The 27158-nt window shown below is 41.8% G+C and overlaps 1 protein-coding gene across 20 annotated transcripts in view; it reads right to left on the reverse strand.

Annotated features, from left to right (window-relative positions):
- TSPOAP1 (TSPO associated protein 1) overlaps positions 1-27158 on the reverse strand; it is a 235225-nt gene that overhangs the window by 127736 nt on the left and 80331 nt on the right. For 11 of the 20 annotated variants that reach the window (XM_075854078.1, XM_075854070.1, XM_075854068.1 and 8 more), the window contains one exon: positions 1202-1306. The exons of the other annotated variants lie outside the window; for them this stretch is intronic. In XM_075854078.1, coding sequence (XP_075710193.1) covers positions 1202-1306 — 105 coding nt within the window. The remainder of the gene's footprint in view (positions 1-1201; positions 1307-27158) is intronic. 20 annotated transcript variants of the gene reach the window in all.

Raw genomic sequence — 27158 nt, forward strand, 5'->3', positions numbered from 1 at the left:
TTTGTGCTTAACCCCTTAATGACCGCCGATACGCCTTTATATGGCGGTCATTAGTGGGCTTTATTCTAGAGCGCCGCTATTCTATGTCGCTGCTGTAGAATAAAGTGAACAGAGTAGGGAGCCGTGAAATCTCCCTGCTCTCAGCTGCCAGAGGCAGCTGAGGGCTGGGGGCGTCCCTGCTCTGCCGGGTGAGATCGATATTAGTATCGATCTCACCCGTTTAACCCTTCAGATGCGGTGCACAATAGCGAGCACCGCATCTGAATGGTTTTGGAGAGAGGGAGGGAGCTCCCTCTCATCTCACTGACACCCGGCGATAAAATCGCCGAGTGTCTGTGTCTTCTATGGCAGCCGGGGGTCTAATAAAGACCCCCAGGTCTGCCTGGAGCGAATGCCTGCTAGATCATGCCGCAGGCATGACCTAGCAGATGCCTGTCCATTTTAAACGGACAGGCAGTAATACACTGCAATACAGAAGTATTGCAGTGTATTATAATAGCGATCGGAGGATAGTGAAGTCCCCTAGTGGGACTAGTAAAAAAGTAAAAAAGTTTAATAAAGTTAATTTAAAAAAAAGTGAAACAAAAAAAATTAAAAACCCACTTTTTCCCCTTACAAAATGCTTTACTATTAAAAAAAACTACAATAAAGCAAAAAAGTTACACATATTTGGTATCGCCGCGTCCGTAACGACCCCGACTATAAAGCTGTTACATTATTTAACCCGCACTGTGAACACCGTAAAAAAATAAAATAAAAAACAACGGAAAAATTGCTGTTTTCTGTTAATCCTGACTTTAAAAAAATGTGATAAAAAGTGATCAAAAAGTCGCATCTACTCTCAAATGGTACCAATAAAAACTGCAAGTCGTCCCGCAAAAAACAAGACCTTATACAGCTATGCCGACGCAAAAATAAAAAAGTTACAGCTCTTCGAATGTGACAATGGAAAAATTTAAAAAATGGCTTGGACATTAGGGTCCAGAATGCAAGCAGGGGGAAGGGGTTAATAACGGTCAATAAGTAGATAATTCTTCATTAAATAAAGTACTTACAAGCACTGTAAATACTGTCCATTTATAGATCTTCCCTATAAATATTAGACACTTTACAAGAATACTTGTGAGATGCGCATGCACTCTAGACATCAAGTTATACAAAGGCCAAATAACAAATATTTAAAAAAAAAAATAATTCTCACCAATATAATATTTTCTTCTTTTAAATCTTTACAGCGCTGCTCCAACTCTCGCAGTGCACTCAGCAATTCCGGACCTTGTGCTGAAGGAGAACGGTCACTGATATTCTGCATAACATATTGGAACATTAATATTGCATTATAGTTCTATTTTAGCTTCCTTGTGTCTACATGATTAAAACTGTAGTGAAAAGAAAAATGCACATTTTATTGGAACTTTACATTGCATTAAACTGGGTTTTCAATAATCCTCTTCAAATTATGTGGTCATTATGCATTTTTGCATATCCTGTTGAAATTTTCACAGCGTTGCATGTGAACATGTCACAGTTCATGTATTTGGGAACATTTTTAGAATGTATTGAGAAATATTGTAGCAGTAATTTGATTTGACAACATCACAAATTGCCACAGGTGTGGGGTGAACGGCACTGAAGTAGAGAACCACAGGGGAAGATGCAAGGCAAAACTGGACCAATCGGCCATTGCCCCCAATAGGATTCCAGCTCTCATTTCCCTGGGGTAAATCGGCAACCACGATGGGTAATAAGTTATTTCTTTTTTATTTGTTTTATAAATATCCCCTCGTTCAAAAACAAATGGGAAGATTTAAATTCCCCCCCAAAAATTAAAATAAAAAAATATTCTAATTATATATATATATATATATATATATATATATATATACACACATATACATATATACATATACACACATATACATATATACACATATACACACGCTTACATTTGAAATAACATATAGAGAGACCGATTATCCTTCATTAGAACCTTTGAAGGTCTGGCCTAAAAGGAGAGAATTTGATGCTTAAACAGCTCCACTTTACTTGCTTATGGAACTTGCTTTACTTTAGAAAATATATCTTGAAGGGTCCAACTAGCAATGTCTTGGTTTACAAATACATAGTTGATCTACTGTGACGCATAGTAGTGAGAGGGAGTGAATAAATAAATGCCGTTTGAGCAGGGGTGGATTTAGCATACTATTTGCCCTGGGCAGCTTGGAAACTGTTGGCCCCTCTTCAGCCCAGCATTACATACGAATACATACATCCAGGGTCTATGGGAAGCTGGACAACAACTATTGTGGGCACTTTAAAGACTACCTTTACTTTCCAATCTCTTTGACATCAGCGGTCCACAGGTATTTCTATATCTCTTGACACTTTCAGATAGGAGAGCTGGTTTTGAGCCACACTGACAATTTAAAGGGAAAACTTTTACCAAATATACTGTATGTCTAAGTAATATAGCTTTTACCCCATTAACTGCCAGTGATCATGATTTGTACCGTAGTCCCAATATTCACAAGTATTAGTGTTATCCCTGGTGTACAAAAGTATCTGGAGCTACAACTAGCTGTATATAAAAGAACATTCAGGTAGCCAGAGAGCGACATGTGGCTCCCAAGCCACTGGTCAGGGAGGGTACAGGAGGGTAACCAATATACTTATATTTTCATGTACAGTCAAAATCTTAAGCATAGGCCAACAATGTGCGATTGGTTGGGTGTCTGAACGCTGGAACACCCCCCCCCCCTCCACCATCTGCAGTGGTGCTCACTGGGGTGCCACAGTCCCTTCACTGCAGTACCAGACATATTGATGTCCATGTGTATTTGGCGGTGTCTGGTACTGTAGCACAGCTTAATTCAAGTGAATAAGGCTGAGGTGCAGTAAAAGGCACACATGCACATATGAACAAGTTGCTGCACCAGGATAACGGTTGGAGGCGCAGCATTAGTCCAGAAAACGTTGTGCCCTTTTTGTTATGATTATTAGTGCAGGGCCTTACGACTCAGACCCCACCGATCATATATCAATGACCTATCCTAAGGATAAGCCATCAATCCATACTCCAGGAAAACCCCTTTAAGTCCACAAATAAGTAATCTTTCTCCATTTCGGATTTCCAACAACCAAATTATAAATTATATTTCTTTTGTGCAATAAAAGTGCTTCAGTTATGTCATATCACCTTCACAGTGAAGGAGGGCTAAAATAGTGGTACTTCAAGTCACTGACAATTTAACCATTCTTCTCTAGGGAAGACTCAAAGCATAAGTGAGGCACCAAGCACATACGTATGGCTTTCACTGGCATTAAAATTTCTCAATCTATGTTCACACAAGTGTGCACTAGGCTTTAGTTCTTCAGGTCTTCAAAACAGCTCTCCTTCCAGAACAGAACAATATACAGCTAAACATACAGAACAAAGGATTCATAAAAACAATGCGTAACTAGTAAAGACCTTTGTGCCAACTATAGAAGATGTGCCAGGATGAGTAGTTTCTTATTGGCAACAGCCTGCTAGTTAATTAATAAAGCATGTAATTATAAAATATTCAGACAAACTGACTTGTTAAAACTGCAAACACAACTTCACTTTGTGGCCAGACTCACAAATGCCCTTTGTAAGTATTAATAAAGCATAAGAAAACATGTGCTGCATTGATAAAGCATAACAGATTAAATAAAAGCAATTATAGAAACATAAAACGATATAATAAAACAGATTTATTCACTTGGTCTAACCACAAACATAAAATGGGAAAAAAAAGTTTCCATACTAAGGCTCTGTCCACACTTTTGTTTGATTCCTGTTGCTTTTTTAAAAAGGCAGAATAATGCAGTCTGCCAAAAAACAAAATAAAGATCTGATGAACCCATTAAAAGTCAGTAAAATTTGTCATATCAGTCATAGCTTGTGTAAAAACAAACCACAGAGCACACATAATTGGTTAATATTTCCTGTCTTGTAGAGATAACTTTCTAGCATGTGCTGTGAGGACGCAGGGTCAGCATTCATCCAATTATCATTGATGGGCGATAGTGAAATGTAACAACTATTAAAGATGTTGGTAGAGGCAGACAATACAGGTTCACACCACTGATAATAGGTGATGGGGCAGCTCAGCTCCTCCTCCCTGCACATGTCAAAGAGCATGCCCACAACATTAAGTATGCCAATTACAGTCAGGTTTATTATGTTCAGTTACCTCTTGCTCACAGCAGCTTAGACGAGATTGTTGCCCCTCATAATCATGTAAAGAAAAAAAATGTAAACCGGTAAGCCAAAACTAAAAAAAAAAAAAAAAAAAAAAAAAGTGTGACACTGTTCCTTCTGGGCTAGGCACTTGAATACCTGTAAGCAGGTAAAACTGCTACTGGACTCGTTGGCCTCATTACTATGTTCTTTAACTCGTTCATTTCCAGAGTAAACAGCGGGACATTGGAGGGATTTCTAAAAGGCATAAAGTATAATTACGTTTTATATTTTTCTTTTGCGGCTTAAGCGCGCTCTGATCTTTAGAAAGAAGGTTATAAATGCCTACGGAACTGGAAAGGGATTTAAAAAGATTATTAACCATTGGACATCAATTATTCCAATGTCTGGAAGATCATGAACAAGTGGAGAAGATTTAAAACAACTGCTAACTTGCTCAGGCCTGACAGTTCCAACAAGTATAGCCCAGCGCAAGATCATGAAAAAAAGGTCTTTAAAATCCCCAGAATTTTATCACATGACCTACAGAAAGATCTCATCACTACTGATGTCAAAATGTATGAGTATACCATTAGAAAGATTCTAAACAAAATCAGATCTACATGGTAAGTGCCAGCAGGACACCTTTTTGGTCTGGAAAAACATTAAAGCAAGACTAAAGTATTTGCCTTTAGGACGAAGTCGATTTTTTCAAACCTGACATTTCGCTTCATGTGGTAATAACTTCGTAATACTTTTACCTATCCAAGTGATTCTGATATTATTTTCTTGTGACATATTGTGCTTTATGTTAGTAAAAAATATTTGGTCGATAAATTCAATTTTTGTGGGTGAAAAACACCAAAATTTGCAAAAAAAATGTCATTTTTCTAAATTTAAATGTATCTGCTTGTAAAACAGATCGCAATACCACACAAAATAGTTACTATTTCATATATCCCATATGTCTACATCGTTTTTTGAACATTTTTATTTTTCCAGGATGTTACAAGACTCATATTTTCAAGAACATTTCAAAAGGCTATTTTTTCAGGGACCAGTTCAGTTCTGAAGTGGCTTTGAGGGCCTTATATATTAGAAAGTCCCCATAAACCACCCCATTTTGAAAAAGACACCCTCAAAAGTATTCAAAACAGCATTCAGAAAGTGTTTTAACCATTTAAGCGTTTCACAGGAATTAAAGCAGAGGTAAAACTTACAAATCATTTTTTTTTGCCAAAATTCATTTGTAATACAGTTTTTTCTGTAACACAGAAGGTTTTACCTGAGAAATGCAACAATATTTATTGCCCAGATTCTGCAGTTTTTAGAAATATCCCACATGTGGCCCTAGTGTCCTAATGGCGTGAACACAGGCCTCAGAAGCAAAGGAGCACCCCAAAAGTAACCCCATTTTGGACACTACACACCTTAAGGAATTTTTCTAAGGTTATAGTTAGCAATGACCCCCACAGTTGTTTTTGCTGAATTCATTGGAATTAGTCTGTAAAGGTGAAAATCTACTTTATTTCTGAAAAAAACGTAGACATTTTACATTTCTACAAGGAATAAAGGAGAAAAAGCACCCCAACATTTGTAAAGCAATTTCTCCCGATTATGACAATACGCCATATGTGGTAATAAACTGCTGTTTGGACCCACAGCAGGGCTTAGAAGGGAAGGAGCGCTATTTGGCATTTTGAGCTCAAATTTAGCGGAAATGTTTTTGGGGTGTCCGGTCGCATTTGCAAAGCCCCTGAGGGACCAAATCAGTGGAAACCCCCCCCAGTGACCCAATTTGGGAAACTACACCACTTAAGGAATCTATCTAGGGGAATAGTGAGCATTTAGACCCCACAGGTCTTTTGCAGAATTTATTAGAATTGGGCCATGAAAATGAATATCAACATTATTTCCCTATAATGTTGCATTTTTTCATTTTCACAAGGAATAAAGGAGGAAAAAGCACCCCAACACTTGTAGAGCAAATTTCTCCTCGCTATGGCTATACCCCACATGTGGTCATAAATGTTTTTTTATTAGAAATTAATTAACCCTTTCCGGATTGCTTTTTCTTTTTTCCCTCCCCGCCTTCCAAGAGACTTGACTTATTTCTTGTGGGAGGAGTTGTGGTTTCTATTGACACCATTTAAAATAACATTTAATGTACTGGGAAAACTGAAAATAAAATTCTTTGCAGGCACAAAATGGGAAAAACTGCGATTCCTCCATTGTTTTTTGGGTTTTATTTTTAATGCTTTCACCGTGCAGTAACAACGACAACTTTAATTTTTTCTGCGACTCAATACAATTACGGTGATACCAAATTTATATTTTTTTATTTAAATATTTTACTACTTTTACAAAGTAAGATCTATTTTAAAAAATAGCTTTGTTTCACCACATTCCGAGAGGCATAACTTTTTTTATTTTTTGGTCGATTGAGCGGTGTGAGGCCCCATGCACACGACTGTAAAAAAATCTCTAACTGCGGACCGTAATACGGTCCGCAATTACAGACCCATTCAGTTCTATTGGCCGCAGACAGATTTCCGTATCGCTACGGATAGGTGTCCATACTGTAGAACTGTACCACAAAAGATAGAACATGTTCAATCTTTTGCGTTTTACGGACCGTGCTCCCATACTTTGTATGGGAGAACGGGCAGAAAATGCGGGCTGCGGCCCGAGTCCGTGCCCGCGATCGCGGGTCGTCATTATGGGCACAGCCGTGTGCATGAAGCATGATTTTTTGTGGGATGAGCTGTAGTTTTTATTGGTGCCATGTTTTGGTACACACATTTTGAGCACTTTTTATAAATAAAAAATTTTCGCGCTAAGGTGACCAAAAGACAGCAATTTGAGATTTAAATTCTCTTTTTTTTACGGTGTTCACAGTGTGAGTAAGGCCCCATGCACACGAACGTGCTTTTTCGACTGCAATTCCCCCGAAAATCCACGGATGAATTGAGGCCCCATTCATTTCTATGGGCCCATGCACACGACCATGGTTTCCACTGTCTGTGCATTGCCACAGAGCCTGGACCGCAAAAAGAATGGACATGTCTTATTACGGCCCTGTTTTGCGGTCCATGCTCATAGAAAATAATGCATGCGGCCATGTGCATGGCCCGCAATTTGCGGGCGGCTCGCGGGTGACACTCCGCTGTTGGCCGGCCGACCCTTAACTAATGGTATATTGTAATAGTTCGGACTCATACGGATGCAGCGATACCAATTTTGTGTATTTTTTACAGTACTTTAGAGAAAAAAAATGGGGAAAAGGGTTAGTTTTTTTCACTAATAACAACTTTAACTTTTTTTTTTTTTTTACACATTTTATTAGTCCCCCTAAGGCACTTGAACCAGCGGTCATTAGATCGCTGGTACAATATGCTGCAATACTCATGTAATTGAAGTATATTGTTATTTTAACAGGCTCCTGTAACAGCGCGATCGCTGCTCCTGTCAGTTAGTCCCGGGTGTCAGCTGTAATACACAGCCGGCACGCGCAGCGTATGGCATGGTCTCAGCGCGTGAGCCCGCTCCATACATCACCCCCACACCACAACATGCTATTAAGTCGTGGTGTGCGAAGGGATTAATGCGCAGCGGATGGTGCGGAGTGAAAATTAAAATTTTCCAGTAATATGCCATTTGAGTGCACTATACGCTTTGCCCAGTTTGTGCCACTGAAGACAAATACCTTATAAAATATTAATCAGGTTCTCCTGGGTATGGCGATGTCATATCTGTGGATACACATTGTTGTTTGGGCACGCTGCAGGGCTGAGAAGGGAGGGCGCGCCATTTGGCTTTTGGAGCGCAGATTTTGCTTGGTAGTTCTGTTTGGAGTTTTAATGGTATTTCAGTTTATAATGTGGGGGCATAGGTAAGCTGTGCCGAGAACATCAGGGTATAATAAGAGGGTATAATAATGCGGTAACTAAATAATCCACAGATGTGTGGCCAGTGTCGCACTGAAAAATGGTGCCCGATCTTATCTGCTTTTGGATCACTCTGCACATTTTGTGTCGCCATATTCTGGGAGCCAGAACTTTTTTTTTATATTTTCTCCAACAGAGCTGTCTGAGGTCTTATTTGTTGCAGGACAATCTGTAGTTTTCTTTGGTACCATTTTGGGGTATATGCGATTTTTTGATCACTTTTTATTACATTTTTTGGAAAGCATGGTGACCAAAAACCATTAATTCTGACAAATGTTTTTTTTTTTTTTTTACGGCGTTTACCGTGGGCTATGAATGACAATTTTACTTTATTCTGCGGGTCGATCTGATTACGACGATATCATAGGTATATAATTATTTTTATATTGTGCACTTTTTTTTGTGTAACCATATACTGAGAGCCATAGCTTTTATTTTTCAGTCAAAAAAGCTACGAGTTGGAGTAAATTTGCTCTATCATTTACGCCATTTTACGCCCAATTTTACAAAAGCGGCGTAACAGCGGAAACACAAAAGTCTAAATTTTGGAGAGTGAAAAAGAGCGAGCGAGAGAGAAAGAGCGAGATAAGAGAGAAAGAAAAAGAGAATCATAGCAACTAGTGCCTGTCCCTTCAGTGAGGGATGAAATACATGTAAAATTATAGTTCGAGATACTGTTCTCACTCTAGTACTCTCATGATGGCTTATCCCATTTTCCACTGACATAATAAAGGGGTTTTCCAGCCAGTAAAAATTGATGGCCGTCAATAGCGGATTAGTCGGGATCTGGAGATAGCACTAAACATGGATGCCCCCTATTTGCACTAAAGAGAGGAAGAGGAGGAGGAGGAGGAGGAGAGCATCCCATTGACATTCACTCTAGCGGTAGGTCGCTGGTAAAGAGAGAAAATATTCTCCAACATATTGGAGCGAATACTTAAAGAGGCTCTGTCACCACATTATAAGTGCCCTATCTTGTACATGATGTGATCGCCACTAATGTATTTAACAGCAGTGTTTTTTATTTAGAAAAACGATCATTTTTGACAGAGTTATGACCTATATTAGCTTTATGCTAATGAGTTTCTCAACGGACAACTGGGCGTGTTTTACTTTTTGGCCAAGTGGGCGTTGTACAGAGGAGTGTATGACGCTGACCAATCAGCGTTATACACTTCTCTCCATTCATTTACACTGCACATAGCGATACAGCTATATCGCTATGTGTAGCCACATAAACACACTATAACGTTACTGCAGTGTCCTGACAATGAATATACATTACCTCCAGCCAGGACGTGATGTGTATTCAGAATCCTGACACTTCGCTAATACAATCCCGTCACTACAGCACAGCAAGCGTAATCTCGCGAGATTACGATGTAACCTGTCATTTCAAACGAGATTACGCTTGCCTTGCTGTAAATATCACAGAGACGCTACAGAAGTGACAGGATTCTGAATACACATCACGTCCTGCCTGGAGGTAATGTATAGTCATTTTCAGGACACTGCAGTAACGCTATTTGTAGTGTAAATGAATGGAGAGAAGTGTATGACTCTGATTGGTCAGCGTCATACACTCCTCTGTACAACGCCCACTTGGCCAAAAAGTAAAAACATGCCCAGTTGTCCATTGAGAAACTCATTAGCGTAAAGCTAATATAGGTCATAACTCCGTCAAAAATTATAGTTTTCTAAATAAAAAACACTGCTGTAAAATATATTACAGCGCCGATCACATCATGTACAATATAGGCCACTTATAATGTGGTAACAAAGCCTCTAACTGTTGAGGGACCAACCTTTGATAAAGTCCACTGGACATTCCGAACGCCTTCTCAGCATCGTAAACTAGTTATCTTTTTAGAATTTTACTGCTAGGGAAATTCAATATCAGCTATTGATGGCCTATCCTGAGGATAGGCGATCATTTTTTTCTGGCTGTAAAACCCTTTAAGACCTGTTCTGTGCAATTTCACTTTTGATGCATTTCTCGATGGAACATTTTTCCAAGAATGTTGGAATTAGGTTTTTGTAGGAAATTAAATTACATAGGATACTCCTGGATTGCACTAGCAATAAAATAAGATAACTAGTTTACGATACTGAGAAGGCATTTGATAAAGTCCACTGGACATTCCCAAGGTATTGGCTCCAACATGCTGGAGAAGATATTCTCTCTTTACCAGGGACCTACTGCTAGAGTGAAAGTTGCCTCCTCTCGCTTTATTGCAAATAGAACTAGACAGAGATGCCCCCTATCTTCCTTGTTTTAGGTCTTCGGGATGGAATACCTAGCGGTGGCCCTGTGTGGCTCTCCTGATACCACAGGGAAGAGGATTGTACAAAAAAATCATAAACTGGCTCTCTATGCCTACGACCTCTTAATGTTTATTACCAATAATAATATCTCTCTCCCTGACTTTGCCCATGAATTCGAGACGTTCATCCAGGTCAACCATTTTAAAGTGAATTACTCAAAGACTGAGGCTCTTAACATCACTTTGCATCTGACCTAGGCAAAAGGCCTTAAGTCCTCCTTTTTCATATAAATGGCAATCGCAGGCTATTAAATACTTGGAAATCCAAGACCCTTGTGACCCTGCAGACATCCATTTTCTCAATTTCCCTCCCCTCTTACAACACTCTCTCCAGGACACGAAATCCTACAACTGTTCAGTTATCCTGGTTTGGCCGCATGAATGCAATCAAAATAGAAATTTCGCCTTAAATCCTGTATCTCTTTCGGACGGTCCCTATTCTCCTCCATAGGGCATTCTTCAAGATTCTCCAAGGCGCACTCAAGAAATTTGTCAGGGGCACTTTAAAACCAGGCCTCAGTCATGGAGTTCTGACCTGACCTAAATTGAAAAGAGGAGCTGGTCTCCCCGATTTCTCTTTTCATTATCAGGCTACGATTCTGATGAAAGTGGTAGACTGGCTCCACAATGGACGCAACAAACAATGGGTTGAAATTTAAAGCGCTAGAATTTCATTATCCCATGCCTTGTTACTTTTCCTCTTCTTACGCAACACTTCCTTACTCTCTGGGACAGAATACGAATTAGAAGGGGCTTGTCGTGCAGAACTGGGCCTTTGAGTCCTCTCTTCAATAACCCGGCCTTTCCCACAACGGTACATAAAGATACCTTTTTGGCATGGTCTTCCTCCGAGGACACTAGACTATGTCAGGTGATGACTGATGGTTCCAGACTTCCTTAGTTTTCGTCAATTCAGGGAACCTGCACCGGGAGGACTCTCTCTCGTGGTTGCAGTATGCTCAACTAACAACATATCTAACAACATATCTAGGGGGCTATTATACCGGTCGTCCATACCAGTTCATATCTCTGCTCTATTGCCTCCCCCTTGGATACCTCGACTGGGAAAACTCCTGCATATACTGTATTAACACTTGGGAGCGCGAGATCAATATAAGCCTGAGTCGGAGTGGCAAAGAATTTTTCTCATAACACGTACGATGCCTAAGGCATGTCATGCCCAAGAGAAGAAAAAAAGAAATTAAAGATCTTAACCAAATGTGTCCAATTTGTGTTGCCCTTGCTGCACGGAGACTCGGACAATTCTTCATATATGGTGGACCTGCCCGGTTCTACAACCATTTTAGCAGGTTGTGGGCTCTACAGTGGTACACACTCTTCAGATTGCACACCTGTCCTTGCTCCCTGGTCTACTAGCAGGGATTAAAAAGGGACTTCTTAGACACTTCCTGACAGCTGCTTGTAGCGTCGTCCCTAGGCCCATGATTAAGGAGTGGGTAACAGATGGATCACCCCTGCAGAATACACGGTGTTCCAAATTATTATGCACATTGGATTTAAGTGTCAAACATTTAATTATTTGTTTTTCAATGAAACTCATGGATGGTATTGTGTCTTAGGGCTCTTTGGATCATTGTAATCAATCTCAGACACCTGTGATAATTAGTTTGCCAGGTGTGCCCAATCAAAGGAAAACTACTTAAAGGGATCCTGTCATCAACATCTTACCTGTTAAACTCGCCTTACCCCTCAATGGCTGCAGCTGTCCAGAGTGCGTTCCTGTTCTCTTCTTTCCTGAAGTCCTCCTCTGTCTGTAAATATCGTCGTTTAAACTTTTCCCGCCTTTTATGGTAATTATTTTTCCCTCTGGGATGCAGCTTCTTAACCCCGCCCACCGTTGCCACCTGTCTGGCCCTGACTGGCTAAGGAGCTGTCAATCAAAAAGAAGGAGGTGGAGTCCACTCTGAGATGCTGGAGGAATGAAAACCTGACTCTTTTCAGATGAAGATTTGACTCTTTTCTGCTCATTTGCATACGGTGTGGGACCACTGAAAAACGGAATACTAAAGCTACAGAGCTTACTTAGAACATATTTATAGCTTAGATGACAATGATTTTTCACCCACTTTCACCAGGTATTGCTGGCTTTATAGCTAAAATGCTGGTGACAGGTTCCCTTTAAGAAGGACGTTCCACATTATTAAGCAGGCCACAGGTTTCAAGCAATATGGGAAAGAAAAAGGATCTCTCTGCTGCCGAAAAGCATGAAATAGTGCAATACCTTGGACAAGGTATGAAAACATTGGATAGTTCAAGAAAACTTAAGCGTGATCATCGTACTGTGAAAAGATTTGTGGCTGATTCAGAGCACAGACGGGTTCGTTCAGATAAAGGCATAATGAGGAAGGTTTCTGCCAGACAAATTAATAGGATTAGGAGAGCAGCTGTTAAAATGCCATTGCAAAGCAGCAAACAGGTATTTGAAGCCGCTGGTGCCTCTGGAGTCCCGCGAACCTCAAGGTGTAGGATCCTCCAGATGTTACAAGCAGAAACGGTTGCAGTGGGCTCAGAAATACATGAAGACTAATTTTCAAACCGTGTTGTTTACGGATGAGTGCCGTGCAACCCTGGATGGTCCAGATGGATGGGGTAGTGGATGGTTGGTGAATGGCCACCATGTCCCAACAAGGCTGCGATGTCAGCAAGGAGGTGGCAGAGTCATGTTTTGGGCTGGAATCATGGGGAGAGAGCGGGTAGGCCCCTTTAGGGTCCCTGACGGTGTGAAAATGACCTCTGAAAAGTACGTAGAGTTTATGACTGACTACTTTCTTCTGTGGTACAAAAAGAAGAACCGTGCCTTCCGTAGCAAAATTATCTTCATGCATGACAATGCACCATCTCATGCTGCAAAGAATACCTCTGTGTCATTGGCTGCTATGGGCATAAAAAGGAGAGAAACTCATGGTGTCGCACCCATGTTCTCCTGAACTCAACCCTATTGAGAACCTTTGGAGCATCCACAAGCAAAATATCTATGAGGGTGGGAGGCAGTTCACATCAAAACAGAAGCTCTGGGAGGCTATTCTGACATCCTGCAAAGATATTCAAGCAGAAACTGTCCAAATACTCACAAATTCAATGGATGCAAGTATTGTGAAGGTGATATCAAAGAAGGGGTCCTATGTTAACATGTAACTTGGCCTGTTAAGTTTTTTTTGATTGAAAGAGCTTTTGATTTCTGTAAATATGACCTCCTGATGCTGCAAATTCAACAAATTACCATTTTAGTTCTCTTTACAACCTTTAAAATGTTTTGATCTCTGTTGTGCATAATAATTTGAAACTGTGCATTTTGAGTTTTTTACTTCTAAAAAAATAAATCTGTTATCATTAGGAGATTTGTTCAATAAAATTTGCATTATACTCCAACGGTTGATGGCTTGAAGATTATACTGACTGTCATTTGCATCGACTATTTAGGAAAATCAGCGAAAAATAACATTTGCATAATAATTTGGAATGCGGTGTACATTCTCTCTCGTGGCCAAGGATCGAGAGAGATCACACAAGATTATGCTACGGTGGCTGCTTTGGTCCACTTTTAAGACTGGCCCACTTTTGCTACATAGTTGACTTGAGACCTGACTTTCCAGATATGTCCACACACGATGATCACTTTTAGTTGGGACTTCCATCTGGCAATCAAAGTACTTCACCCCCACCCCCTTTATTACTCAGCCCAAATTTTTTTTCTCTCTGCCTTCTCCTTTATCTTTTTCTCTTTTTTTTCTAGTCTTACATAGCCTGCCTTATTTAATTATGTCTTCTCTCACTTTGTGTTTTCAGATGATAAAAAGGACCTGCTGTTAAGTATATAATTTGATTGTGTTCTACGTTATGTAAGATATTCTGAGATTTGATCCTTCTCTGTTGGAAGCATATCTTTCTACCACACTGTATTGTAAATTTGTGTTCTGTACCTTTGTAAGTTCGCTGTATTAAGGTTACGACATATTGTTATTTGTCGTTTTCTTCTGTTTGTAACATTGAAAACTCTAATAAATATTAGATTATGAAAAAAAAAATACTTTATCAGATTTATTGGACTATTAGATGCTGAAATAAGAGTTTACTGTAGAGAAAAATTGCGCCACTTTTGGAAACCGGTTAAACAGATATATTTGAGAGATTGCCATTTGCATACACATTTATATCTGTTTGTATGGATCATGATATATATCAGTTCACCGCACCTTCCTTGCTAATCAAGATTGACACTGAATATGGGCAATTTTGCCACCATGTCATAATCTGTATGACTCATCTTGCTTTCTGCTGCTTATTTTTCAGGTTTGTGATTTCCTGCCTTTACCGCCTTCTCTCCTGCTGCTCACTTCAAGTAATATATCTTCTACAGTATAATACTCTACAAAATGAACATAATCCCAATACAACTCTCAGAGCTAATAACCCAGACTCAAAAAAGGAAAGGCAACTAAGAAATACAATGAGCTTGTTTGGTCAGCAGGTCAAATGTGAAAATTTGACATTATTAAAGAGGCTCTGTCACCAGATTCTCAAACCCCTATCTCCTATTGCATGTGATCGGCGCTGCAATGCAGATAACAGTAACGTTTTTTGTTTTTTTTTAAACGTTCATTTTTGGCCAAGTTATGAGCTATTTTATATTTATGCAAATAAGCTTTGAAATGGACAACTGGGCGTTTTTTTTCCGTTATGTCCAACTGGGCGTGTATTGTGTTTTTAACTGGGCGTGTTTATGTGTATGACGCTGACCAATCCGTGACCAGTCAGCATCATACACTCCTCAACATCTGCACGCTCCTCTCCTGAAATATTCTGTGCTGCTGTGAACTCTGCTCTTACCATTACGTAGCTCTCAGTCTGTTACCTCTCCTCCACTCCTGTCCTCAATAACACCTTCACATGATTGGCAAGTCACCACCCCGCACAAGATCCTACTGCACGGCTGACAGCCGTCAGCTGTATAGCTAACAGCACAGTTGTGTTGGAAGCGCGCCCTGCTGTGTCTCACTTAGCAGCTGGGTGTGTTCCCCTCATCTAGCTGCTACGTTCTATCCTGACCGCCGGTGAATTCTCAGTGCGGTCTTCGCAGTGCTGCTACCCCGTTTAACTACGGGAGAAGTACGCGGCTTCTGAAATACTCTGTGCTGCCTTAAACTCTGTGGACAGGGTGGTGTGTGTGTGTGTGCTACTATCTACATGGACGCTGTGGCACTATCTACATTGGCACTGGCATTTTACATGTGGGCACTGTGGCACTATGTACAGGGGCATTGCGACACTGTCTACATGGGTACTGTGGTGTTTTCTTTGGGTTGCTACAAAAAAACAAAAACACCCTGACAAATAAAATCCATCAATTTTTTATTTTATTTAACTGCCATGAAAAACAGATGACAAACGGATAACAGATGGCCATTAAAAACGGATTAACTGTTAGCCCTTATGAACACGACAGGGTTTCCCGGCAGTGTGAAGGGCGTTCAAAAAACAGGGATTGGGGATTCCGGCCGGGGATTGGGGAATCCCCAGCGATGTGGCCGGGGATTCCGCTCCAGGAGAAGTTCCTGCCTTCACTGTCCATATATGGACACAGTGACGTCAGGGACTTCTGAAGTGGAATCCCCACCGCTGTGGCCGGGGATTCCCATCCAGGAGAAGTCCCTCAATTCACTGTCTCCTAGAGCCGTCCCCTACAGTAAAGTAGGTGGGGTGCCATCTATGGGGGGTGACTATGCACAAGGGGTCAGTGTAGCACTACCTACAGGGGGGCTGTTTGGCATTACCTACAGCCCCCTGTAGGTAATGCCACACAGCCCTCTGTGAGTAATGCCACACAGCCCTCTGTAGGTAATGCCACACAGCCCCCCCCCATAGGCAATGCCACACAGCCCCCTGCAGGTAGTTCTACACAGCACCCCCTCCCATAGATGGCACCCCCTACCTGTCTGTACATAGTGCCACCGTTCCAGGAGAAGTCCCGGACTTCAATGTCCATATATGGACGTCAAAGACTTCTGAAGCGGAATATATACATATATGGACAGTGAAGCCAGGGACCTCCTGGAGCGGAATCCCCGGCCACATCACCGGGGATTCCGCTCCAGAAGTCCCTGACTTCACTGTGTCCATATATGGACACAGTGAAGTCAGGGACTTCTGCAGGAGCGGAATCCCCAATCCCCGGCCACAGCGTTGCCGAAGCTGTGGTCGGGGATTGGGGATGCCGCTCCTACAGAGAGCAAAAAAAAATACCCTCCTCCTCACATGCACTTCGAGGAGGAGAAGGAGAGAGCGAGTGACTGAAGACACGGCCGTCACTCGGGACACATTCAAGTGTTGGCCGTGTATTACCCGGCCCCATAGACTTCTATGGGAGCCGGGCGGCAGGGAGAACGGCCGAAAAAAGGGCATGTCCCACTTTTTGACGGCTGGGTTTCCCGGGCCGTCAAAAAATCGGTCCTGTGAATAGCCCCATTTGGGGTTTATTGTTCCTACTGCAGCCGTGTGAAAGCCGTTTTTTGAACGGCCGTCACGTGGCCGGGAATCCCTGTCGGGTGCGTAAGGGCTTAGTTTTTCATAGCCGTTTTGCATTATTGTGTCTCCAAATTTTCAGTCCGTCTATCCATTTCTAATGGCCATTTGTCATCAGTTTTTTATGGACGTTAAAAAAACTGATTGATTTAATTTTTCAGGTTTTTTTTGTCCAAACCCCCTGTAGACAGAGCCACAGTACCCTCCCCTGTAGACAGCACCGCCAGACACCCTCTCTCCCTTGTAGGCAGCATATATGGATAGTGACGCCAGGGGCTCCTTCAGGAGCAGAATCGCCAGCCAGAGCGTCAGCAACTCTCTGGTCGGGGATTCTGCCCCAGGAGGATCCCCGACCTCACTGTCCATATAGGGACAGTGAAGCGAAGGGCTCACTCTTACAGTGGAATCCCCGGCTAGTATTGCCGATCTGGCCAGGGAATCCGGCAGTGATGTCAAGGGCTTCCCTGGGCTCAGCGCTTAACCCCTTCCCGCTCAGTACTATTACGTCGTGCTGAGCGCATCGCTCGCGCTCAGCTCAGTAATAGTACTGACCTGAGTGAACACGGCGCCATCTTTCCCCGGCGCGTGTTTGAGCTGTGATACCTGCTGTTTGCGACAGCAGGCTATCACAGCTCAGTGTGCAGGGACCGATCACGGTGGTCCCCGCCGATTAACCCCTTAGAAGCCGCGTTCAATAGTGATCGTGGCTTCTTAGGGGTTAAGCCACAATCGACGGCCCGCTAAATGATAGCGGCCGGCAATGGCTACTATGGCAACCAGAGAACTAACAATGGACTCTGGCTACGCCATCGACGGAAGCCTAGTGGGTCCTTACAAAGTCAGGACCCACTATGCTTGCTGTCAGCGAATAGCTGACAGCTCTAATACGCTGCACTACGCATGTAGTGCAGTGTATTAGAATAGCGATCAGGGCCTCCTGCCCTTAAGTTCCCTAGTGGGACAAAGTAAAAAAAGTAAAAAAAAGTTGTGTAAAAATAAGAAAATAAAAGTTTTAAAAGTGATAAAAGTAAAAATCCCCCATTTTCCCTCATCAGTCCTTTATTATTAATAAAAATATATTAACAAATAGACACAATTGCCGCGTCCGTAACAGCCTAAACTACAAAACGATGTCGTTATTTATCCCGCACGGTGAACGCCGTAAAAGAAAATAATAAACCGTACCACAATCACAATTGTTTGGTCACTTCATCTCCCAAAAAATGGAATAAAAAGAGATCAAAAAGTCGCATGTACCTAAAAATGGTACTGATCGAAACTACAGTTCGTTACGCAAAAAATAAGTCCTCGCATGGCTTTCCTGATGGAAAAATAAAACAGTTATGGCTCTTAGAATAAGGTAACACAAAAAATTAATTATATTTTACAAAATGTATTTTATTGTGCAAACGCCATAAGACACAAAAAAACTATAAACATCTGGTATCGCCATAATCATATCGCCCAGCAGAATAAAGTGCATATGTCATTTATAGCACACGGTGATTGCTGTAAAAAAAAATAGAATAAAATACAATTGTAAAATTGCTGTTTTTTTTAGTCACCACACCTCTTAAAAATAGAATAAAAACTGATCAAAAAGTCGCATGCACCCCATGAAAACTACAATTACTTCCTCAAGGTCTCTAGTTTCCAAAATGGGGTCAATTTTGGGGGGTTTCCACTGTTTTAGCACCACAAGACCTCTTCAAACCGGACATGGTGCCTAATAAATTAAATTAATTAAATGTCCTCTACTTTGCTCTAAATTCCAGTGAAACACCTAAAAGGTTAATAAACTTTCTAAATGCTGTTGTGAATACTTTGAGGGGTATAGTTTCTAAAATGGGGTGTTTGATAGGGGTGTCTAATATATAGGCCCCAGAAAGCAACTTCAGAACTGAACTGGAAACTAAAAAATAAATAAAAATGAAGCAATACTTCGCTTCTTACATTATACGGATAATGAGCAGTGCCCACCACGAGATGACCCCAGTTTTGACTGTTTGTATAACGGAGCCCCCTATTAGACCGTTTCAGTGCCCGGTGTTCCCAAGCATACACCCCCGAGAATTGTATTTCTATTGAGGAGTCCTTGGTACATTTTAAAAGGGAGGCTTCAATTCCGTCCGGAACCTGCAGGGTAAGAGGGCAAGCTATGGTGTGAAGATGTATAAGCTGTGCGAGAGTGCATCAGGGTATACCTACAAATTTAGGATATATGAAGGGAAGGACACCAGTATTCAGCCCCCAGAATGCCCCCCCTTACTGGGAGTTAATGCAAAAATTGTGTCGGTGCACCCACTGATGGACCAGGGTTACCACCTCTACCTGGATAATTTTTATACCAGCGTCCCGCTCTTCAACTGCCTCGCTTCCAGAAGTACTGCGGCATGCGGCACTGCTAGAAGAAATCTAAGAGGCTTCCCTAAGACTCTGCTTGGGCAAACAAGAAGGGGTGAGAGCAGGGCACATTCTAGCAGCAACATATTGTGTGTCAAGTACAAGACAAGAGAGATGCCACACCAGTACAGAGACCCCCAAACCAGACTGCATCCTGGACTACAAAGGGTACATGGGAGGGGTGGACTTGTCAGATCAAGTCCTGAAGCCCTACAGTACTTCTGGAAGCGAGGCCACACGCATCGTACCAGGGCAACACTTTTTAGGAGAAGTTCCCCAAACTGGCAAGAAGGGAAAAAGTCAAAAGAGGTGCAAAGTCTTCTATAAGAGGGGGATAAGGAAGGACACAATATATCAATGTGACACGTGTCCCGAAAAACCAGAGCTCTGTATGAAAGTATTTTAAAATTTATCATCCATCCCTTTATTTTTAATTTACCACAGTTTCTCACCCTGATGCACTCCGCACAGCTTATCCCCCTCATCTTTCCCCTCTGAGCCCTGCTGCGTGCCCAGGCAGCTGTTAACAGCCACATGTAGGGTATTGCCGTACCCGGGAGAAACCACATTACAGTTTATGGGGTGTATATCTCCGGTGGCACATGCTGGGCACAATATATCGGACACTGAATTGGCATATATGTATAGAAAATTGCAAATCTCACTCTGCACCAACTGCTGCGCATTATCTTTTACACAATACCTGTGGGGTCAAAATACTCACAACACCTCTAGATGAATGCCTTAAGAGGTGTAGATTTTAAAACAGGGTCACTTCTCGGGGGCTTCAACTGTACCGGTACTTCAGGGGCTTCTGCGTACATGACTTAGCACCAGAAAAGCTCCAGTAGGCCAAATGGTGGTCCTTTCCTTCGGAGCCCTGCCGTGTGCCCAGGCAGCTAACAGCCGCCACATGTAGGGTATTGCCATACCCGGGAGAACCCACATTACAGTTTATGGGGTGTGTGTCTCCGGTGGCACATGCTGGGCACAATATATTGGACACTGACATGGCATATATATAGAAAATTGCAAATCTCACTCTGCACCATCTGTTGCGCATTATCTTTTACACAGTACCTGTGGGGTCAAAATGCTCACTACACCTCTAGATGAATTCCTTAAGGGGTGTCGTTTTTAAAACTGGGTCACTTCTCGGGGGTTTCAACTGTACTGATACCTCAGGGGCTTCTGCACACATGACTTCGCACCAGAAAATCCCCAGTAGGCCACATGGTGGTCTTTTCCTTCTGAGCCCTCCCATGGGCCCAAACGGCAGTTTATCACCACAAATAGGGTATTGCCGCACTCAGGACAAATTGGGCAACAAAATGGGGTATTTTATTCCTTGTGAAAATAAGAAATTTTGAGCCAAAACTACCTCTTATTGGAAAAAAATTAAATTTTTTTTAATTCACAGCTCAATTCAAATAAATTCTGTGAAAAAACTGTGGGGTCTAAATGGTCACAACACCCATAAATTAATTCCTTGAGGGGTGTAGTTTCCAAAATGGGGTCACTTCTGGTGGTTTCCATTGCTTTGATACCTCTGGAGCTCTGCAAATGCGACATGGCACCCGAAAACCAATCCAGCAAAATCTGGGCTCCAAAGAACACATACAGTGAAGGAAATAAGTATTTGATCCCTTGCTGATTTTGTAAGTTTGCCCACTGTCAAAGACATGAACAGTCTAGAATTTTTAGGCTAGGTTAATTTTACCAGTGAGAGATAGATTATATTTAAAAAAAAACAGAAAATCACATTGTCAAAATGATATATATTTATTTGCATTGTGCACAGAGAAATAAGTATTTGATCCCCTACCAACCATTAAGAGTTCAGCCTCCTCCAGACCAGTTACACGCTCCAAATCAACTTGGTGCCTGCATTAAAGACAGCTGTCTTAAATGGTCACCTGTATAAAAGACTCCTGTCCACAGACTCAATTAATCAGTCTGACTCTAACCTCTACAACATGGGCAAGACCAAAGAGCTTTCGAAGGATGTCAGGGACAAGATCATAGACCTGCACAAGGCTGGAATGGGCTACAAAACCATAAGTAAGACGCTGGGTGAAAAGAGGAGAACTATTGGTGCAATAGTAAGAAAATGGAAGACATACAAAATGACTGTCAATCGACATCGATCTGGGGCTCCATGCAAAATCTCACCTCGTGTGGTATCCTTCATCCTGAGGAAGGTGAGAGCTCAGACGAAAACTACACGGGGGAAACTTGTTAATGATCTCAAGGCAGCTGGGACCACAGTCACCAAGAAAACCATTGGTAACACATTACGCCGTAATGGATTAAAATCCTGCAGTGCCCACAAGGTCCCCCTGCTCAAGAGGGCACATGTACAGGCCCATCTGAAGTTTTCAAATGAACATCTGGATGATTCTGAGAGTGATTGGGAGAAGGTGCTGTGGTCAGATGAGACTAAAATTGAGCTCTTTGGCATTAACTCAACTCGCCGTGTTTGGAGGAAGAGAAATGCTGCCTATGACCCAAAGAACACCGTCCCCACTGTCAAGCATGGAGGTGGAAACATTATGTTTTGGGGGTGTTTTTCTGCTAAGGGCACAGGGCTACTTCACCGCATCAATGGGAGAATGGATGGAGCCATGTACCGTCAAATCCTGAGTGACAACCTCCTTCCCTCCACCAGGACATTAAAAATGGCTCGTGGCTGGGTCTTCCAGCACGACAATGACCCGAAACATACAGCCAAGGCAACAAAGGAGTGGCTCAATAAGAAGCACATTAAGGTCATGGAGTGGTCTAGCCAGTCTCCAGACCTTAATCCCATCGAAAACTTATGGAGGGAGATGAAGATCCGAGTTGCCAAGCGACAGCCTCGAAATCTTAATGATTTACAGATAATCTGCAAAGAGGAGTGGGCCAAAATTCCATGTAACATGTGTGCAAACCTCATCATCAACTACAAAAAACGTCTGACTGCTGTGCTTGCCAACAAGGGTTTTGCCACCAAGTATTAAGTCTTGTTTGCCAAAGGGATCAAATACTTATTTCTCTGTGCACAATGCAAATAAATATATATAATTTTGACTATGTGATTTTCTGTTTTTTTTTTTTTATATAATCTATCTCTCACTGGTAAAATTAACCTAGCCTAAAAATTCTAGACTGTTCATGTCTTTGACAGTGGGCAAACGTACAAAATCAGCAAGGGATCAAATACTTATTTCCTTCATTGTGGCGCTCCTTTCCTTCTGATCCCTCCCATGGGCTCAAACGGCAGTATATCACCACAAATAGGGTATTGCCGCACTCAGGACAAATTGGGCAACAAAATGGGGTATTTTATTCCTTGTGAAAATAAGAAATTCTGATCAAAAATAACATCTTATTGGAAAAATTGTCACTTTTAATTTCACAGCCCAATTCAAATACGCGCTGTGAAAAAACTACAGGGTCAAAATGGTAACAATAACCATAAATGAATTCCTTGAGGGGTGCAGTTTCCAAAATGGGGTCAGTTTTGGAGGATTCCTACTGTTTTGGCACCTCAACACCTCTCCAAACCTGGCATGCTGCCTAAAATATATTCTAATAAAAAAGAAGCACCAAAATGCACTAGGTGCTTCTTTGCTTCTGGAGTTGTGTTTTAGTCCACGAGCGCACTAGAGCCACATGTAGGACATTTCTAAAAACTGCAGAATCGGGACAATACATATTTAGTAGTGTTTCTCTGGTAAAACCTTCTTTGTTACAGAACAAAAATTGAATAAAATTGAAATTCAGCAAGAAAAATGAAATTTGCATGAAATTTGCAAATTTCACCTCCACTTTGCTTTAATTCCTGTGAAATGCCTAAAGGGTTAAAAAAAAATCTTTATAAATGCTATTTTGAATACTTTGAGGGGTCTAGTTTTTAAAATAGGGTGTTTTATGGGGGTTTATAATACATAGGCCCCTCAAAGCCCCTTCAGAACTTAACAGGTACCTTAAAAAAAAAGGCTTTTGAAATTTTCTTAAAAATATGAGAAATTGCAGTTTATGTTCTAAGCCTTGTAACGTCCAAGGAAAAGAAAATAATGCTCAAAAAACTATGCCGATCTAAAGTAGACTTATGGGAAATGTGAACTAGTAACTATTTTGGCTGGTATAACCATCTGTTTTACAAGCAGATGCATTTAAAGGAACAGTGTCACCACAAAAAAATTTTTCATGTCAGTTTAATGTTCGTGTTTTATTAAAAACGTTTTTATTTATTTGTGTGTTTGTGTGTTACTTTTTTCTATTTTTCACTTTTTCTTCCCTATGGGGGCTGCCATTTTTTTTTCCATTTCTGTATGTGTCGATTAACGACACATACAGACATGGAATACGGCAGCCACAGTCCCATAGGGACTGCGAACGGGTTCCGTCCCATCCACTTCTGTGTACGCCGTCTGTGTGGGAACTGCGCATGCGCCGCTCCCACACAGTCCAATTTGAAGTGCGCGCCGTCCGGCGCCATTTTCCTGTGGACCGGAAGTCGCGGCCGGAAAGTAAGATTACTACTTCCGGTCGCGGCTTCCGGACTTGTGCACTTGGACCAGCGGCAGCAGACGGAGCGGACGGGCCGGAGGGAGCCGCGGCGGCAGGGGCAGGTAAGAGATTTCTATGTATGTTCGTGTTTGTTTACTACTGTATGTAAACCTACTACACTGTGTGTTAGCTCAAAAAATGACGACACACAGTGTAGGAGGTTAGACCGTTCAATCCCCTCGTTTATCCCGGCACTAGCCAGGATAAAGGAGGGGGGGGGATTCTCAGAGCTCACTAGAGCGAGTGCTTTTTTCCCAATTTTGCAGCAAAAAGCAATGTGGTTGCTTTACCACATGCAATGCTGCAATTTTGGGAATAGCTCCATCTAGTGACCAGCAATAGGAAATATTATAAATTAGAATCTAATTTATAATATTTCCTTACTCGTGAAAAAAATAAAAAAATTTTTAACAATGTTTAATCACCTACACACTAAATGTTTAATTAAAAAAAACAAACATGTTTTGCTGGCAACACATTCCCTTTAAATTCAGAAAAATGCTATTTTTTCAAATTTTTCTCTACATTTTGCAATTTTTCACAAATAAACACTGAATATATCGACCACATTTTACCACTAACATAAAGCCCAATGTCTCACGAGAAAATCTCAGAATCGCTTGGATAGGTTTAAGCATTCCGACGTTATTACCACATAAAGTGAAATATGTCAGATTTCAAAAATGGGCTCTGAGCCTTAAGGCCCAAACTAGGCTGCGTCCTTAAGGGGTTAAAGTAGCGCTGTGCCCTGGGAGTCCTCTTGGCCAGTATCAATCTTTAACGGACATCAGAAGGATTGATTCCTGAAAAATGGCCATAAAAACTAAAACATGATCCATTTAGTTCTATGGGGGCCGTCTGGCCGTGAAAAAAACGTCCGTTTGAATACAGCCATAGAACTGCATTATTCTGAAAAAAGCCATTAAAAAGAATGCAGTTTTTCACTGTCGTGTAAATGCAGCCTTGATATGGATGAAAATTTGGAGACACACTGATGCGAAAGGGCAATGAAAAACCAACAGTTGATACGTTTTTAATGGCCTTTTTTTTTTGCGGTCTTGTTAATATAGCCTTAATGTAGAGAGTTCTGTTTGTAGATTGATGTTGCACCACTGGACAGGCTAGTGGATTGAAAATAAAATGTAACTTTTATTAAGTATGCATTCAAATAATAGCAGCACCCAGTGTTTTAAAACTGTGACATATTTAATTGACAGCTTTGCTTATCCTTACCAATAATTGTCAATCCTACCCAAGGAATACATATAAAAAGGAGACTGATCGCCATGGTACAGTCTGGTAGGGTCTTGATTTTATTCGCCTAGGTCTATTTCTCACCACTCTGTTGGCTTACATACTAATGGATACACTGTATTCCTAATATTGGCTGTCTGAATTGTACACAATAACGTTGAAACTATAATAGCATTGACTCTCAATGCGTTTCCCCCGTCTCTATGATCGACAGGGATAGTCAGGAGATTAAGTGCACAAATAGATTACTTTAGCAGTTAAAATTGCGGTTAGACTGCTAGATGAAGAAGCAGTTAAAACTGCTGAGCTAGAGCCCTGATGGCGGACGCTAGCTACTCTACAGACTATATAAAGAAAGCTATGCCCCTTGCACACCTCCAAACACTGTGTCAACAGGTCCCTGATTGTGAAAAAGCAGAAAAAGTATGGGCACCACATATTGTATAACAGGGGTGCTGCAGAAAGTGCTATAAACGATGACCCTACAATCAAGCATGCGCACACCCAATGCAAATCGTACAATTGATAAAAAACGTATTAATCCAAAAATAGCAAACAAGATAAAAACAATTAAAAACATAGACATTAGCCCATGTCAAATAAACACGCCACAATATATGTCTCAGATAGGACAAAAACTATACAAATTATGGTAATATTAGCAAAATGGGTCAATATTGAAAACACCTACTCCAAAAATGGATGTGAAATATAACAACTCTGAGCTGAGCTATGCCAAACAAACAGCTATAGTGGAGACAATAAAGCACCGCTGCAAAGCAACAAAGTGGAGTGGGACCAATGTAGCAAAAAAAAAAAAAATAATCAATTATACATGACTCAAAAAGGCTGTAGTATGGAGGTCTAAACTGATTGGCCTGACGTCAACGTGGATGTGTGGGATCACAAAGCGGCCAGGGGAATGTGCTGGTTAACATAGCAGCGAAGTCTATGCTCAACACAGAGAACCAAACAAATGTATGTGATGCTGCAGGCTCTAGGGGGTGACATATGGTCAGTCACCATCCACGGCGAGTTCAACTCAAGAAGTGTATTACCACCCCTATCATATCACATCGTCTACCAACTCTGACTGTGGTCATCCCAATAAGTGCCACCTTAACATTAGTCATTAGCCGAGGATGCATGTCACGATCCGAGGGTATGTGGACCCACTAGGCCACAGCGCCGTAGCGGAGTAGCAGCTGGCCAAACAGCAGTCTAGAGAGTCTATGCAAAGTCTTAGCACAAGAGTACCTGTAAAAGTCTAGACCAGCGGTCTCAAACACGCGGCCCGCCGGCCACATGCGGCCCCTGAGGTAGTACACTGCGGCCCGCGGGACATAGAGCCGCTAGTATAGGCTCTGCTCCGGGACTCTGTTGAATCCCCTGACATCGCTGTCCATATATGGACAGTGATGTCAGGGACTACCCCAGAGCCGGAGTCCCGGGCAGAGCGCTAGTATAGGTTTCGTTCTGCTCCAGGACTCTGGGTAAGCTTCTGACATCTACACCGAGAAAAATGGACAGTGATGTCTGAGGCTTCCCCATAGCCGCACCCTAGTGGTCTCTGCAGGGTAGAGCAGATGCATGTGCTGGAGTCTCTGGGGAGGCAGACTGTTTACAAACATCCAAACGGAGTGTCAGAATTTAGAGATGAGCGAACCGAACTTCACCGGGTTCGGCCGAACTCGTTTTGACCGAACCCGCCAAAAAAAATTCCGGTACGCGACGTCAGGAGACAGTCACTGTCCAGGGTGCTGAAAGAGTTAAACTGTTTCAGCACCCTGGACAGTGACTTCCGATCCCAATATACATGAACGTGTAAAAAAAAGTTCTGACTTACCGATAACTCCCGGCTTCTTCCTCCATTCTGACCTCCCGGGATGACAATTCAGTCCAAGTGACAGCTGCAGCCAATCACAGGCCAAG

The sequence above is a fragment of the Rhinoderma darwinii genome, chromosome 2 (genome assembly GCF_050947455.1).
Source record: "Rhinoderma darwinii isolate aRhiDar2 chromosome 2, aRhiDar2.hap1, whole genome shotgun sequence".
In the NCBI taxonomy this organism is placed as follows: domain Eukaryota; kingdom Metazoa; phylum Chordata; class Amphibia; order Anura; family Rhinodermatidae; genus Rhinoderma; species Rhinoderma darwinii.